Source organism: Asparagus officinalis, chromosome 10 (genome assembly GCF_001876935.1).
Source record: "Asparagus officinalis chromosome 10, Aspof.V1, whole genome shotgun sequence".
In the NCBI taxonomy this organism is placed as follows: domain Eukaryota; kingdom Viridiplantae; phylum Streptophyta; class Magnoliopsida; order Asparagales; family Asparagaceae; genus Asparagus; species Asparagus officinalis.
This window is the reverse complement of record NC_033803.1, coordinates 6,332,666-6,348,543: the sequence shown is the minus strand read 5'-3', so window position 1 is coordinate 6,348,543 and position 15,878 is coordinate 6,332,666. Positions and strand designations below refer to the sequence as shown.

The window sequence follows — 15,878 nt, the reverse complement described above, 5'->3', positions numbered from 1 at the left end:
AAGAATCGATAAAAAGTCGGTCTTTTTATAAGACCTCTCGCTGCAACAAAACAAAGATTACAACTTTATCGAAAATAAACACGAGATCCCGTTTTGGTGCGGTCTCGCTTGCGTGGGTCTTTGGCCTGTGACGGGGACGTCAATATCCGTGGACCACCGGGCAATCAGATCTGATCCGGATAAATCGGACAGAGTTTCGTTGATCCGCGTGAGATCTAGCAACTTCTGATCCAGAAAATCGGACAGAGCTTCGTCGATCCGCGTGAGATCTAGAAGCTATAAGCGTCGTCTATCTCGGCTAAAGCGAGATATGAGCTCTTCTTAGTATTAACGCCAAGGGCTAATACTAAGGATCTGACGGGCGAATGGGTGATAAGACTGATGCGGACCTTTCCTCCTTGGTTGAAGCGCTCGCACCACTCTTTGCTGCAGCAGGGCTTCTGCCAAGGTTCTCCAAAATTCTAGCTCTTTCCAAATGAGGTAAGGGGGGCTATTTATAGGCTAGGGGGAGCCCCTAGGGTGGCTAGACACCTAGGGTGTCTCAAAAAATCCGAGACACCCCTAGGGTGTCTCGGATTTTCCGAGACACCCTTGGGGTGTCTCGGAAAATCCGAGACACCACTAGGGTGTCTCGGAATTTCTGAGACACCCTGGGGTGTCTCGGAATTTCCGAGACACCCCTGGGGTGTCTCGGAATTTCTGAGACACCCCTTGGGGTTGTTTGGAAGTTCTGAGACTCTGTAGGTGTTATTTGACTGTTTTGCCCGTAGATTCTTCGTCCGAACTCGGATTTGAGTGATTCCGGGTGCGGTGGATGCTTGGCGAAGAGTTCGATTGCCGCTCTGGTGGTTGGATTATCTGTAGAGTGGTCGAGGCACGAAGGCGTTGTCCTTTTGCGAACACGCGGCCGTTCCGATTGGTCCGGGTCTTCGTTGTTTCGAATCCTATCCGCTCACGTGGCTCGTCGATTCACTTCAATCGTTCATCGACGTCAATTGGCTCCTGCTGTGGATCGGATAGTGACGTTCGTCGTCGTTCTTTTAACACTGAACCGTTTGTGGAGACGCTATAGGCAATTTTCGATGCCTACAGGGTGTAACACTAAGGGGCTGTTTGGTTCGCTTTTTTTGTGGTAAAAGTGGGGAAAGCTGCCAAAAATGTCAGCTTTTTGACAGTTTTCCCCCAAAATTACCCTTAAAAAGGTGATTTTGGAGGAAAGCCGGCCAAAAAGCTGACATTTTTGACAGCTTTTTCCTCTTTTACCACCCAAAAAAACCTATCCAAACAGCCCCTAATAGTAGAAGAGCAATACAACTCTTTTAAGTATTCTTAGAGCATTTTCCATTGAATATTTTCCATCTGATCCTTGTCATAATTCCCACGTGCATAATTACCAAACCACCGTACGATCCCCCCCCCCCCCTCCCCCCTCCCTCCCTTGCTTGTCCCTTGCTACCCAACAAAAACCACGATCACCCAAAGCAATATACTAATAAATAAAAAAAATTGCTTGCAGATCAAAAAAATTTTTTTTTTACCCAAACAAAAACCAGACACAGTAATTAACTAACTATACATACACACAGCGTGAATCCTTGTCTCCTCTTAATGATGGAATCTCACCATCACCACCCCCCTCTCCAAAAACCCAAGCTCGAAGACGACGACGACGACCGAACCAGAAACAACCCCGACGGAAAACCCCAGCACCCTCGTCAAGACGACGACGACGACGAGCAGGAGGAGGGCCTCGTCGCCCTCATCGCTCGTTAAAGTTGGTTGTGGGACATTGTTAGCTTTTTTTTGACCCCTTTCCGCCTTCTTCCTTTTGAGGAATCGTTCAGGCTCGTTCTCCTCGCACCTTCAGGTCCTTCCAGGGTCTTTGGTGGCGAGCCATTCCATAGCTTCAAGATGTCCAAGGAGAGATTGTTGTGGGCAGGTCTCGAGGATGAAATCTCGCTGACCGGGTCCCTGCAATTCATTGCTTTATTCGAAACCTTTTCATAAAGTTTTCGACTGTCTCACCATTCTTCTGTTTCTCCTCAACAGAGTGCTGATTGAGACCTCAGTGTCGTCATCGAAGAAGTTCGTCAGGAGAACATATCCTCCATGTCGTCCCAACAGCTGATGCTCCCCGGCTTGAGGCGACGATACCAATCGAAGGCTGCTCCGCGAAGAGTGCCAACGAATGACCGTACCATCAAGGGTTCGTTGCCGGAGATTATTCCTAAATGGGACTTTAAAGTATATTAAGTGTTGGGTAGGGGAACCTTTCCGTCAAACGGCGTAAAAGTTTGATTAAATTAAACTTTGCCGGATACGGATCGATTCCCACTCCCTTGGATACGGACATGGTATACCGGATCTTTTTAGCCTCTTGAGCATTTCATCAACGCATTGATTTTGCTCTCCAAGTCCTTCATCTTCTTGTCTTCACTCGTTTCATCTTCGGAGTGGCTTTGGGGAGAGGGTAACGTGCTTCTTTTGCATTATCATCTACATGACCACCTCCATTGTCCGTTGTTGACAGGGGGGATAATTGTGTTGACATTATTTCCCTTCCCGTTCATTCTCATCCTGATTCTGATGATTGTGTCGAGTGGGCTCTCCTTGGTGAGTGGTCAGAGCCGCGATCTGCTGATCATGCATCCTCTCATATGCTGGGCATGGTCATCTCCATCTCGAACTTGAAAAGCTTCTTTCTGCCGAGCTAGGGCGTCTTCAAGCATCTTGTTCATTTGTTCGTCGCTGATCATGAGTACCTCGCGGGGTTGCCCCTCGCTGGATACCGTGTTGTCCGATGCAATTGCAGAGCCGGCATCTGATCCTTCGTCTTCTGACGGTAATCTCGTCTGAACCCTACCATAGGTCCCCGTCTGTGTGAAAGTTCCGGCCTGCAGATGAGAAAATACCAAGGTACCAACGGATTGATCGGGATTGCCCCTGTCGATGCTCCTTTGACTGCGCCATGTTGAGTGACCTGGGGAATTTTTCGTCTTTTGACCATCTTTCTTCTTCGTCGGTAACGCCTAGCTTGGATTCAGCGTGCGTGCGGTGGAAATTCTCTCGAACACTGAAACTCTCCTCGGGGCTTTGAACAACAGCATTCTGACAGGCACCGCCTTGATGATGTTGGCACACGGACATGAGGCTCCCGTGTCTCCGTGCATTTCGCTTCAAGGCTTATTCGCACCCAGGCTCTATAGTACAACTCATCAGTTTTGATAACTGGAGCCAACCTACAGAGTGTTGGTTACGATTTCCAGATACAATATTATCATCATCAGACGATATATGACGCTTTATGTCTCTCTCAAGGTCGCTCGTTCCAGTCTACGCTTTTCGTTGAACGTAAAAACTTAACGGGCTCTTGAACTTCGACACGCAACCCGATGCGGTCGGTAATAGGGGTTTTCCCTTTGTTATTTTCCTGGGGGAGTTAGAACGACCCCAGTCAGGTTTATCAATTAGGGGACCTTTCACGGACCCAATCGCTCCTTGATAGGTACTTTACCGTCGATTCCCTGGTAAGGGACCGAGGCGACCTTTCACAGGAACCTGGATGTTGAAGGGACCGTGTTCATACCTGACCCTACCGGAGGTGCCGGCGTAAGGGGAACGGATTTAGCTTTGGTGAAGGTTGGGCAGCAACATCTTCCATTCTAGGCTTAGGCGTGGTTTCGCCTTTAGCATCCATACTTTGCTTGAGTTTTTGGCGGAGTCTTGACGCACCTCTTCTTCTGCATCTCTCTGCTTTCTGTAGGAGAGCTCGAGCATGCGCGAGCAGGGCGCGCGGTGCTTCTTTTATTCTCTCTTCGAGGGTGGAACGAGTCCTCGTGACACGAACCCACTTGTTTGTTTCTGCCAGGGAGGAGAGTTGGTACATACCGTTGTTGCTCCAGGCGCTGTCTCGATTTGAGATCTTCGTTGTTAGCGGACCCCGTCCATAGGCTCCAAAGCCTTGGCCATTTGACGAGCAAGGCGCTGACGCCGCCTTTGGAGCGTCCTCTTTGATACAGCTGGGAGCGCCTTCAGTAGCCATCTTTCTTGGGGGAGGAGATGCCCAGATCTGCGATCTCGACCAACGTTGGGCGACGCGGAGACGCCACGTGGTGCGAGTGCAGCGATGGCTAAGGGATCTTGGGTCTTGAGCCGAGGGTCCGCGAACGACTCTGGAGGAGGACGCCTTCTTGCGCCTACTTGGAGAGGCGGATCTGGAGGAGGAGGAAGAGAGGTACTCTTCGAACTTCTGCTGATCGAACTCGTATTCGATCCTTCATTCACCCGGATCTTGAGTGCCGGTTGCGTCAGGACGGCGTCGGTAGCGATGCCGTTGGCTCCCACTGTGGGTCGCCAGCTTGTTTTCGGGGAAAGTTGCTGTTTTCATTGCTGTTGAATCTGTTACACTTCAAGCGTTACAACAAGAATCGATAAAAAGTCGGTCTTTTTATAAGACCTCCTCGTGCAACAAAACAAAGATTACAACTTTATCGAAAATAAACACGAATCCCGTTTTGTGGCGGTCTCGCTTGCGTGGGTCTTTGGCCTGTGACGGGGACGTCAATTATCGTGGACCACCGGCAATCAGATCTGATCCGGATAAATCGGACAGAGTTTCGTTGATACGCGCTGTGAGATCTAGCAACTTCTGATCAAGAAAATCGGACAGAGCTTCGTCGATCCGCGTGAGATCTAGAAGCTGCATAAGCGTCGTATCTGGCTAAAGCGAGATATGAGCTCTTCTTAGATTAACGCCAAGGGCTATATACTAAGGATCTGACGGGCGAATGGGTGATAAAGACTGATGCGGACCTTTCCTCCTTGGTTGAAGCTCGACCACTTTGCTGCAGCAGGGCCTTCGCCAAGGTTCTCAAAATCTAGCTTCTTCCAAATAGGGTAAGGGGCATTTATAGGCTAGGGGGAGCCCCTAGTGGTGCTAGACACCTAGGGTGTCTCAAAAAATCCGATGACACCCCTAGGCTGTCTCGGATTTTCCGAGACACCCTTGGTGTGTCTCGGAAAATCCGAGACACCCTAGGGTGTCTCGGATTTCTGAGACACCCCGGTGGTCTCGGAATTTCCGAGACACCCCTGGGGTGTCTCGGAATTTCTGAGACACCCCTTGGGTGTTTTTGGAAGTTCTGAGACTCTGTAGGTTATTTTGACTGTTTTTGCCCGAGATTCTTCGCCGAACTCGGATTTGAGTGATTCCGGGTGCGTGGTTGCTTGGCGAAGAGTTCGATCGCTCTGGTGGTTGGATTATCTGTAGAGTGGTCGAGGCAACGAAGGGCGTTTTCTTGCGAACACCGCCCGGTTCCCGATTGGTCCGGGTCTTCGTTGTTCGAATCCTATCCGCGCACGTGGCTCGCTCGATTCACTTCAATCGTTCATCGACGTCAAAATTGGGCTCCTGGTGGATCGGATAGTGACGTTCGTCGTCGTTCTTTAAACACTGAACCGTTTGTTGGAGACGCTATAGGCAATTTTCGATGCCTACAGGGTGTAACACTAAGGGGCTGTTTGGTTCCTTTTTTTGTGGTAAAAGTGGGAAAGCTGCCAAAAATGGTCAGCTTTTTGACAGTTTTCCCCCAAAATTACCCCTAAAAAAGGTGATTTTGGAGGAAAGCTGCCAAAAAGCTGACATTTTTGACAGCTTTTCTCTTTTTACCACCCAAAAAAACCTATCCAAACAGCCTAATAGTAGAAGAGCAATACAACTCTTTTAAGTATTCTTAGAGCATTTTCCATTGAATATTTTCCATCTGATCCTTGTCATAATTCCCACGTGGCATAATTACCAAACCACCGTACGATCCCCCTCCCCCCTCCCTCCCTTGCTGTCCTCTGCTCCCAACAAAAACCACGATCACCCAAAGCAATATACTATAAATAAAAAAAATTGCTTGCAGATCAAAAAAATTTTTTTTTACCCAAACAAAACCAGACACAGTAATTAACTAAACTATACATACACACAGCGTGAATCCTTGTCTCCTCTTAATGATGGAATCTCACCATCACCACCCCCCTCTTCCAAAAACCCAAGCTCGAAGACGACGACGACGACCGAACCAGAAACAACCCCCGACGGAAAACCCAGCACCCTCGTCAAGACGACGACGACGACGAGGCAGGAGAGGAGGCCTCGTCGCCTCATCGCTCACCGCGCCCACGAGGTCGAGCACAACAGGAACCGCATCTCCCACTACAAGTCTCAGGTACTGACTGCGATCGATCCCGATTCGATTCGATTCGATTTGGATCGCGGTTTGACGAGAAATTTGCAGCTGGAAGTTTCGGAGAGGAGGCTGAAGGAGTCGCGAGTCTCAGGCTCGCCCGCCTCCGATCGCGGCGATCCGCAGCCAAGGCCGCCGCCGCGCCCCAGTGAAACTGGAGGCGGCGTTCCTTCGCCGGCAGCATCTCGTCCGCCTCCGCCGGCGGCGTCTCGGCCGCAACTCACCATCCTGCGGTCAACGTGAGGAATCCAGCTCCTACGAGCGGCGAGGGCCCCGCCGCCGCCGCCGCCGGCCTCCGTGAAGAGAGAGCCTGAGAGTAGACCATCGCCGCCGCAGCCGAAGGCGAAGAAGAAGCCAAAAAGGGTTCTTGGTAATTTGAGTGTTGTGGTTTGCTTGAATTCTGGGGAAAATAGATTTTTTATTATTTATGTATTGTTTGTGTGTTTTGGTGATGCAGAGAAGAGAGAGCATGAGGATTTGATCCCGAGCATTTGCAGTAGCTCGTCGCCTTGCACCATTAGGTTCCAGGGCAGTACTCATATTTCGAGCCAGCATAAGAGGAAGCTGAGGAGTCTTGCACTTAGCCCGGTTAATGATCAAATGTTTATTACAAGGTACTTTAGATTGCTTAAAGATTAACCCTTCTGTATAAAAGAGTTAATCTTGGATGTATATGCGTGGTAAAGTCTACCATACGAGGAATATTCTAGGATAATTCTCGGATGTATATGCTTGGTAAATGCAAATGTGCATTGACTGGTTATCTATCGAGGCTGCTTAATTTTGATTAATTATAAATGAAAATTAAATCTTCAAAACTATTTTAATTAGCAGGTTAGATAGTAAGAAAAATTTGGAAATCCAGTTTTGTTTTGATGCATCGTAACTGCAGTAGCCACTGAAATTATGCGAAAACCTTTCCACTTGTGATGGATGGTGATCTCGTGGATGCAGAAATCAGATTGTAACTCATTTTGGTTGAATTGGTTCTATATATATATATATTTGCCTTAGCTGCAGTTCTCCTACATTCGTATTGGATTCATTAGTCTGTATATACGACATTTAGCCAATAGTTAGATTTTCCTCCAGAAAGAATATAACTAACACTATTTTACATGTAAGTAGCACACTATCATTCTATCTAACCGTTTGTGGTCATATATGATTTTGCAGTGCTTTGGATGGAGTTGTAAGCCTATGGCAATTGCAGTCCAAAGGGTATGTTGATAATATTGTTCTATTCAACCATTTGTTGGTAATATGCTTTCTGATAATTTGTTGGTAATATCAAATTTTCATAGTTTCTTGTACCTTGTGCAAGTTATGTTGGAGGAGGTGAGATTTCTACAGGTAATTGACCTTTTCTTTATTTGCTGGTAATGTGGTGTAGCCAGGATGAACATTTGGATATTGGATACAATGAAAAATAACGGAAGAAGCTTATGCCTAATATTAGGCAAAAATAAATATGCCATGCTTACTAGACTATATAGATAACACATTTATTTTTCTTCATGAGATTATTTTGATTTTAGCTTTATATCCAGTGTAGGGTATGATCAATGATCTAACCTAAGAGATTCATGCCAAAGTTCTTGGATTGTTAAAAAAAACTTAAAACAACAAGTAACAGGACAATAACGAGATCTGGTTCAATTTGTCAATAGGTGACAATCTCATAATAGCAGTTCAAAATAAGGGTGAGGGGACCAGCTTGAGAAAGAAAATTATGGGAGTAATTCATCATATACCAGTGTGGACATGGAAGAGCTGGAATTTGGGGATAGTTGGCAGCAAAAGTTACTTTCTTGTAGGACCCAGCTGTAGGTTTTATCAAACATGTGTTCTGATCATCGATTCATACTATCAGGAAAATGGCAAGTTGTTTTAATCATGACTTGGTATAAAATGCCTAATCAAAATGATAGTTGTGGTCCATATAACCACTACTTTTCTGGTTGCCTTCCCATGTCTCTTCAGCAATACTTTAAGGAAATTTCCTTCTACGGGTGCTGCCTCTTGGAACTTATTGAAGCTCTCTCCCATTCAACCAATTTAATTTTGTCCTTAAAACTTAGATTATGACCACCACCACAGACATCAATATGTGAGCCTTTTCCCATGAAGCGGAGTCGAGTATGGTGACAACTCTGCGTTGAGAAGCTGGCAACATTGTTATGACAGACTGCTATCATGAATTCAGTGCTACAAATCTTTCTGGCAAGTTCGGGTCCTAGGGCAGTATAGAAAAAAGAGGGCATTCTGCAGGAAAAAGTAGACATGGCCCTTAAGCTCTAACTAGCTCAAGGGACACTGCCTTATTTTTATTTTTTTAGATGAGGAGAAAAGTATAACTTGGTTGTTGTAGGAGTCTTTGCATTATCTCTTGTGTTATTGTTGGATGCTGTTAGGAAAATACAGAAGTTTCATTACTCTTTCAGATATGACCTGTCAGGCTATGAGTGTTCCTACTTGTACATTCCTGCCTCACTTGTATGTATCCCTTTACTTGTATATAATACCATACTAGCAATATTTTCTTGATGAAGTTTTTTTGAACTTCTGCATGTTTTCTGCACTTAACTGGAAGAAGAATTTCCTTCACAGTTAACAGACGTGCGCAATTATTTTGCTCGGTTGTTGAACAATCTTTTGGTGGTTGCACCTCATGAAGCTTGTTGACTTTTGATTAAATGTGGAGCTTGACTTTGTCTGCGTTTTGTATATTATCAGTCTGGGTATGATTGAGCATGTTTTTGGCATTAACTAATACCTCTGTTTAAATGCAGGCATAGTGCATCATTACTAAGCACAACTGACTGTTTATCCCCAAAGCAAAGGAGATGGCCTGAAGATATTACTTGGCACCCTGATGGAGACAGCCTATTTGCTGTGTACAGCGCTGATGGTGGTGATTCTCAGATATCGGTTTTGGATCTGAATCTTTCAGGAGACGTAAGAAAAGTTCCTGAGCATTACTTTTCCTACATATTCGTCTGCATGCCTTCTGGATTTAATTTCCTATATGCCGAAACTTTCCTTTTTATTGAGATGCAGGTGCTCATGGGTAGAATTTTACAGAGGTGAGCTTAATGATAAAAATCTATGTTATAATCTAAGTTATTAGCACTTTCACATAGAAAATCCTAGAACATTCTTTCTTTTCCCCTCTATCTAACTTCTTAGCTGGCTGTAGTCCAACCTTCAAAAACGCTCTATAATTCAGGAGACACATATAATTTAAATAAGGTGCTTCCAATAAATTCAAACACAATTATTAGTGGGAAAACCTACCTGATTCATCATGTTGTTTATACAGATGGAACGAAGAAATAGACCCTCAAAAATTTTCCTAGACTTGATAGAACGTATATAAGTGATATTTTAGGCATAGTATTATGTGCAACAAAGATTAAAAGAATATTGTGTGATGAACCAGTTCATTAACTTTCTTGTTTTCTTATATAATGGTCAAAATATTTTGATGCCTATATTCATATATTACTTGGAGGAGAAATATATTTTTCTATGTATTGTTTAAAATAATTTCTTTATTTCTTATCATGTGAAAGTTTATTGCTTTATTTCCTCAATATTATCATGTAGTCGTGTTCGACGTGATATCATATTGTGTTGCCTTGTCATGCAACCTAGTTGCTACTGCAAAAAGCGCCATTCTCTTGGTGCATAACCTGGTCCTTGCTGTCCGATACTTGACCCTCATTACATGACATATGGACCTTGTGAGTGCATCTCCAATCATACAGTTTCCACTAGTACCTATCATCCTTACTAACGTAAGGTACTTTCTGTCATTCTGTACCTTATCCCCGTCTTTAAATCAACCAAAGCATGGGCTTCTGTCATGTCACACCTTATGATCGTGTCATTTCGACATGTTGCACATAATGAATTGCGAAACCACTTATTGTGCACCCAACAGAAGCTCGCCTTCATATTTGATACATTAAGCGTAACATACAACAAAACTGATCAACCAAAAAGAAGCCAATGTGTACATGTTTTTTTACCACTAACCAGGCTTACATTCACATTTATGGGTTTATGATTGCCCAAACAAGGACTTCCCCAGAAATCAACCATCCTAGAATGGCTCCATCCCAGCACACTTGAACTACTATTTTTCTTCCATCTTCATTGTAACCGCGACATGCTGGCACTTTCCTATCAGCTTCCTAACACAGAATCTATGTGCTATTCTCTATTGGGGTCATGACATGACAGGCACCCTAAGAATCCTGAACTGATTTGGTGTTGTATCCTGATCCAAGTTGTTATAAGGACTATGACAGAGTCTAACTAAACACGTTCTTTGGTCAAGAATCTAGTGTGTAGGGTGACCATTAGCGTGGCTCCTCCAGTGAAATACTAGAGGAAAGTTTCGTGATACGTGCCACCATCATTCACAACGTGAATAAGTGGGTAGTTGTATAACTTGTGTTTTACTTTGTGGATAGTTATGTTTTGTGGGTAGCTGTAGAGAGAAGGGTGGTGTTAGTGGGTAGAGATAATATTAGTGTAGTTATATATAGTTGTTGTAATGGAGATGATGATATGAATGAGAATTATTGTTTGCTTATCCTCTAGTTCTTCTCTTTATCTTCTTCCTCTGTTCATCTTCTTCTTCCTCTATCAAATTCAACCTCATCATTGGTATCAGAGCCAAGTTTCGACCATGGACACTCGTGGCAAAACGAATGCCGAATTCCGCAATGAGGTCAATGAAATCTTAACACGACATGAGTCCAGCTTTGATCAAATTAATGCTACACTCCAAATGGTGTTAAGAGAACTTCAAGCTCTACAAACCGTCCGGAGCCCACATACTAATAATCTTGAAACTAACTCATTTGCTCCAGGAGAATCCTCACATTCGCCACATGCTGCTCGTTCTACCACCAATAATGACCATCGTCATCAACACCTCAAATTGTCCTTTCCAAGGTTCAAGGGCGAGGACCCAACTGGCTGGATCTACAAAGCAGAACAATATTTTGATTTCAAAAATATTGCCTCTGACCAACGAGTTCCGCTAGCGTCCTTCCATCTTAATGACATCGCCCTACAATGGCACCAATGGTTGACGAAATTTCACGGACCACTTACATGGGATGAATTCACCAAAGCCGTCCTTCTTCGTTTTGGTCCAATAGACTACGAAGACCCGTCGGAAGCCCTAACTCGGCTTAAACAAGACTCAACCGTTGCAGCTTATCAGGAAGTTTTTGAAAAGCTTTCTCATCGCGTTGACGACCTACCTGAAAATTTTCTCATTGGTTATTTTATCGCAGGACTTCGTGATGACATTCGTCTCGATGTAAAAATTAAGCAGCCCAATATCTTGGCAGATGCAATAGGAGTCGCTCGACTAATCGAGGAACGAAATTGGTTACACAAGCAACCGAGCCAACTATTTCGTTCCCAACCAGCTTCTGTGGCACCAAAGGCGACCACCCCCAACCCAACAGCTGGTGTATTAGGTCCTCCACCTGCTCGCTCAGAGTGTGAATGCAAGTTCAAATACTACTCCGACAACATTCCGTCACCAACCAAGAGGCGTGAGACCGTCGAGAGAATGGTTTATGTTACTATTGTGATGAGAAGTTCATTCCGGGTCATCACTGTAAACATCCACAACTATTCATGATCGAATCCTTGCGGACAAGGATCCTTAAGGGGGGGGGGCGAATGATACATGATACGTGCCACCACCATTCACAACGTGGATAAGTGGGTAGTTGTATAACTTGTGTTTTACTTAGTAGATAGTTATGTTTTGTGGGTAGCTCTAGAGAGAAGAGTGATGTTAGTAAGTAGAGATAATATTAGTGTAGTAATATATAGTTGTTGTAATGGAGATGATGGTATGAATGAGAATTATTGTTTGCTTATCCTCTAGTTCTTCTGTTGTAATGGAGATGATGGTATGAATGAGAATTATTGTTTGCTTATCCTCTAGTTCTTCTCTTTATCTTCTTCCTCTGTTCCTCTTTCTAGTTCTTCTCTTTATCTTCTTCCTCTGTTCCTCTTCTTCTTCCTCTATCAAATTCAACCTCATCATTTCGCTAGGTGTTGGTTTATGGGAGAGTCTTTGTTCTTCTACATGCTGTTTGGAAAAGGTATTAAGTATTAGAATAAGTGTAATGATGCCACTCATAATTGACAAATGACAATTTGTGCAGCAAAATACCTCTATTCAGGTATTCTGGTTAACATATGTAATGATGGCATTCTTCTTTCTTTGTGAGAATTAGATAAAAGTCCATCTGTATGGAGCTATAGGATGTATTTATTAAAGAACTTGGTGAAATAATAAAATAATATACCTTTTAATACTAAAAATCTAATACATTTGAAAATATCTGTATGCACAAATGAGAATTGTTGGAGAAGTAGATGTCAAATTTACGATACTTGCACATTTTGAACCTCTAAACTAACATGTCATACCAAATTTTCTTATTCAACAAACGACTCCATCATGTGATAATCAGATGAGAATATTAAAGTTTAATTTCTCTTTCTTGATTCTTTAACACTCAGATGCTTAAAAAGTTACCTATTAATCTTGACACTTCTTAGTAAAAACGTTTGACTACTTATTTGCTAGTGGTGGGACAATTTAATTATATGAAAGTACTTGTACCTACCAATCAGTCCCTAATGTTTGGGCACAATTTTAATTAACAGACATAACTGTGCTTACTACTTAAATGAAATTTTATCTTTTATTCAAATATCTTCTTGACCTATTCCCTTTTTCCTGTGGTTTCATGTGAACAGAAAAAAGTTACTTTCTTACAAGAAAAGCCTCACCTCAAGGGTATTATAAACAGCATAAGTTTCATGCCATGGTCCGATCTTTGTTTTGCAACGGGTGGGAGTGATCATGCTGTGATACTTTGGAATGAGAAGGATGATTTATGGAAACCGAAGACTATTCACAGGAACCAACATTCTTCTGCAGTAATGGGAGTTGCGGGGTTGCAGCAACGGAAAGTTATATTATCTGTTGGTGCAGATAAAAGGATTGTTGGATATGATTTGTTGTCCGGACGAGCTGAATTCAAGTATCAGATTGAATACAAATGCATGAGCGTGCTGCCAAACCCATCGGATTTCAATTTGTTCATGGTGCAATCAGGGTAAGTGACAGCTTTTTCTGTACTAATCCCCCAATGCCTGTTACAAGGTCATCATGCTGTTGGGAACTCGTGCACTCTCTCCTGAATTTTTATTGGGTAAATTTCACTTACCCCGAAATTGTGGGGGAGGGGGTTTGCACATAACTCCCCTGAGTGTCGTTTATTACACTTAACCCTCCTGCACTGTCTCGCTTGACCTGAACTTTGATGTTCAAGTGCCAAGCATTTGGCAGAAAAAGACAAAAATGGGCCTCACTTTAAATTACCCCTTTATTCTTTCTTTATTTTGGGCTTTATATTTCAAAAAGGGCATTTTAGTCGTTTCACCATTAACAATGTTAGGGGATAAGTTGTATAAAATTTCAAAGTTCAGGAGGGTAAGCGAGACACTTAAACTTCAAGGGGTTATGTGCGCCAATTTTTTGTAAGTGAATGTAAAGGTAGTAGTAGAAAGATAGTTGTAGGGGCATGTAGCCTTAAAAAGGTAAATAGAAACTATAGAAGTCAAAGCTAGGTAGAAGAAGAAGTAATATCAGACAGCAAAACTTGAGTAGAATCTTTAGAAGTTGTGAAAGTATGGTCATGAGCTTCTTTTCTCTTCGGCATCATTAGTCAGTTTGTGGGCTACCATATTGTATTCATGTGAAAAAGTACAGCTTCCAAGATTTTCGTTACTCTTGTAATTTTCAAAGTTTGAAGGCAGTAACCCACTGATAATCATAGCCAACTAAGAACAATCTCAACTAAAGCTACGAATGCTACAATTTGCATTTACTATCTTGATACCTTTAGATTTCAATTTCTAAACTCCTGATGTTGGGTAGTCAATAGATTACTTTCTTGCCTCTACTACAACCTGTTCATTTTTATCCCAAAATCTTTTTAACCTTTAGCATTACAAGATTTTGAATTTTAGTGACTGAATTTGATATTTTAACTAGATTTCCAACATTTTCTCCATGATTCCTCCTTTTTCCTGCGGCACTTACGAGAAGATTAGTAAGGCTGAGACCTGAACACGTTTGAATCGCAAATTTTTGTGGTGTCTCTTAATATCTTCTATCATATTCACGTGGATAGATTTTAAACAGAAATAGGGGACTGTTTTAACAGAAAACCTACCTTCAGCGTCGCATGTACATAGTTCCCAGAGATGTCACAGGACACTCTGGGATTGCCTACTTTATAGATATTCGTGGATCTTTATGGTTAATTGCAGGCCAAATTGCGCATAGACCCCCTGTAGTACCATTGTTGCAGTTAGACCCTCATGAGTGATTTTTTTATTACTATTTTACCCTGAGAGAGAGAAAATTGTGTTTTGCAAATAGACCTTAATTAAAAAAAATCATTAGGGGCCTATTTACAATTGGATGACAGTACAGGGGGTCTACCTGCAATTAACCCTGTTTATTTACTTTTATTCGTATTAACTAGTAGCACCACTGGAATTAGTGTAGGACATCAATGAGGACAAATTTGTGAAATTGTTTATGCTTTTATTTTAGTGAACTAATAAGTTGTAGGGGAGACCGCTGGGAAAGAATCCCGGATCCGCCACCGCATGCCTTATCATCTCCTTGGAAATTTCCTTGTCATTTCTGGTTCTATACTAAGTACATTTGCATACAATTGTGCAGGCAACCAGGGAAGCAACTTCAATTATTTGATATCAGGCTAAGGCAAACTGAGATTCATGCTTTCGGCTGGAAGCAAGAGAGCAGTGAGTCCCAATCTGCCCTAATCAATCAAGCTTGGTCACCTGATGGCCTCTATTTGTCGTCAGGATCAGCTGATCCCAGGATCCATATCTTTGACATCAGATACAAAGCTTCTAATCCCTCGCAGTCAGTGCAAGCTCATCAGAAACGAGTTTTTAAAGCTGTGTGGCATCGGTCGATTCCATTGCTTACTTCTATATCTTCTGATCTTAATATCGGTTTACACAGAATCGCGTAAAAGAATTATGCGTCCTGGTAGAGATCTGTTTGCTCTTTGTATGTTGATGTTTATCTCGGCAGATGTGGGGAATATATTAAAAAAAAACCCCCATTTTGAGGTCTAAGAGCAACTGTCTGCTAATAGCCTAATTCTATTGCAGAACATTTGCTCAGTAGCAGAAAATTTACGTCTTGAATATTTTTGTTTCCTGCTGTATCAGTTAGTATTAGAGGGATATGTATGTACGAACGTGTAATTCTATTGGAAATTTACAGGAAAAGTTTTGTGAATTTCCTGTATTTGATTCTGCAATAAATTAATAAAACTAGAAAAAGAGAAGAATAAATGTATTGTTTTTCCACTTTGAGAACAATAAAATATATTTGTTGGGTATGCCATGTATTTACGTTGTGGAGTGAGTCACAGAGAATCTCTTCATATTTTGCATGATTCACAGAAATTCCCTGATTTTCAAAAATGACACTTAATTCCCTCCATTTCAATTGTTAAGGTTAATTTGGATGCGAAAATC

The 15,878-nt window shown here is 42.7% G+C and overlaps 1 protein-coding gene across 1 annotated transcript; it reads left to right on the top strand.

The window, feature by feature from the left end:
• On the top strand, positions 1,508–15,636 carry LOC109826396 (U5 small nuclear ribonucleoprotein 40 kDa protein-like). Its single transcript, XM_020393428.1, has 9 exons — positions 1,508–1,757; positions 6,152–6,218; positions 6,288–6,476; positions 6,510–6,606; positions 6,694–6,850; positions 7,413–7,457; positions 9,029–9,194; positions 13,044–13,405; positions 15,046–15,636. Exons 1-9 carry the CDS (start codon positions 1,609–1,611, stop codon positions 15,362–15,364), a joined length of 1,551 nt encoding a protein of 516 aa, XP_020249017.1. The 5' UTR covers positions 1,508–1,608; the 3' UTR covers positions 15,365–15,636.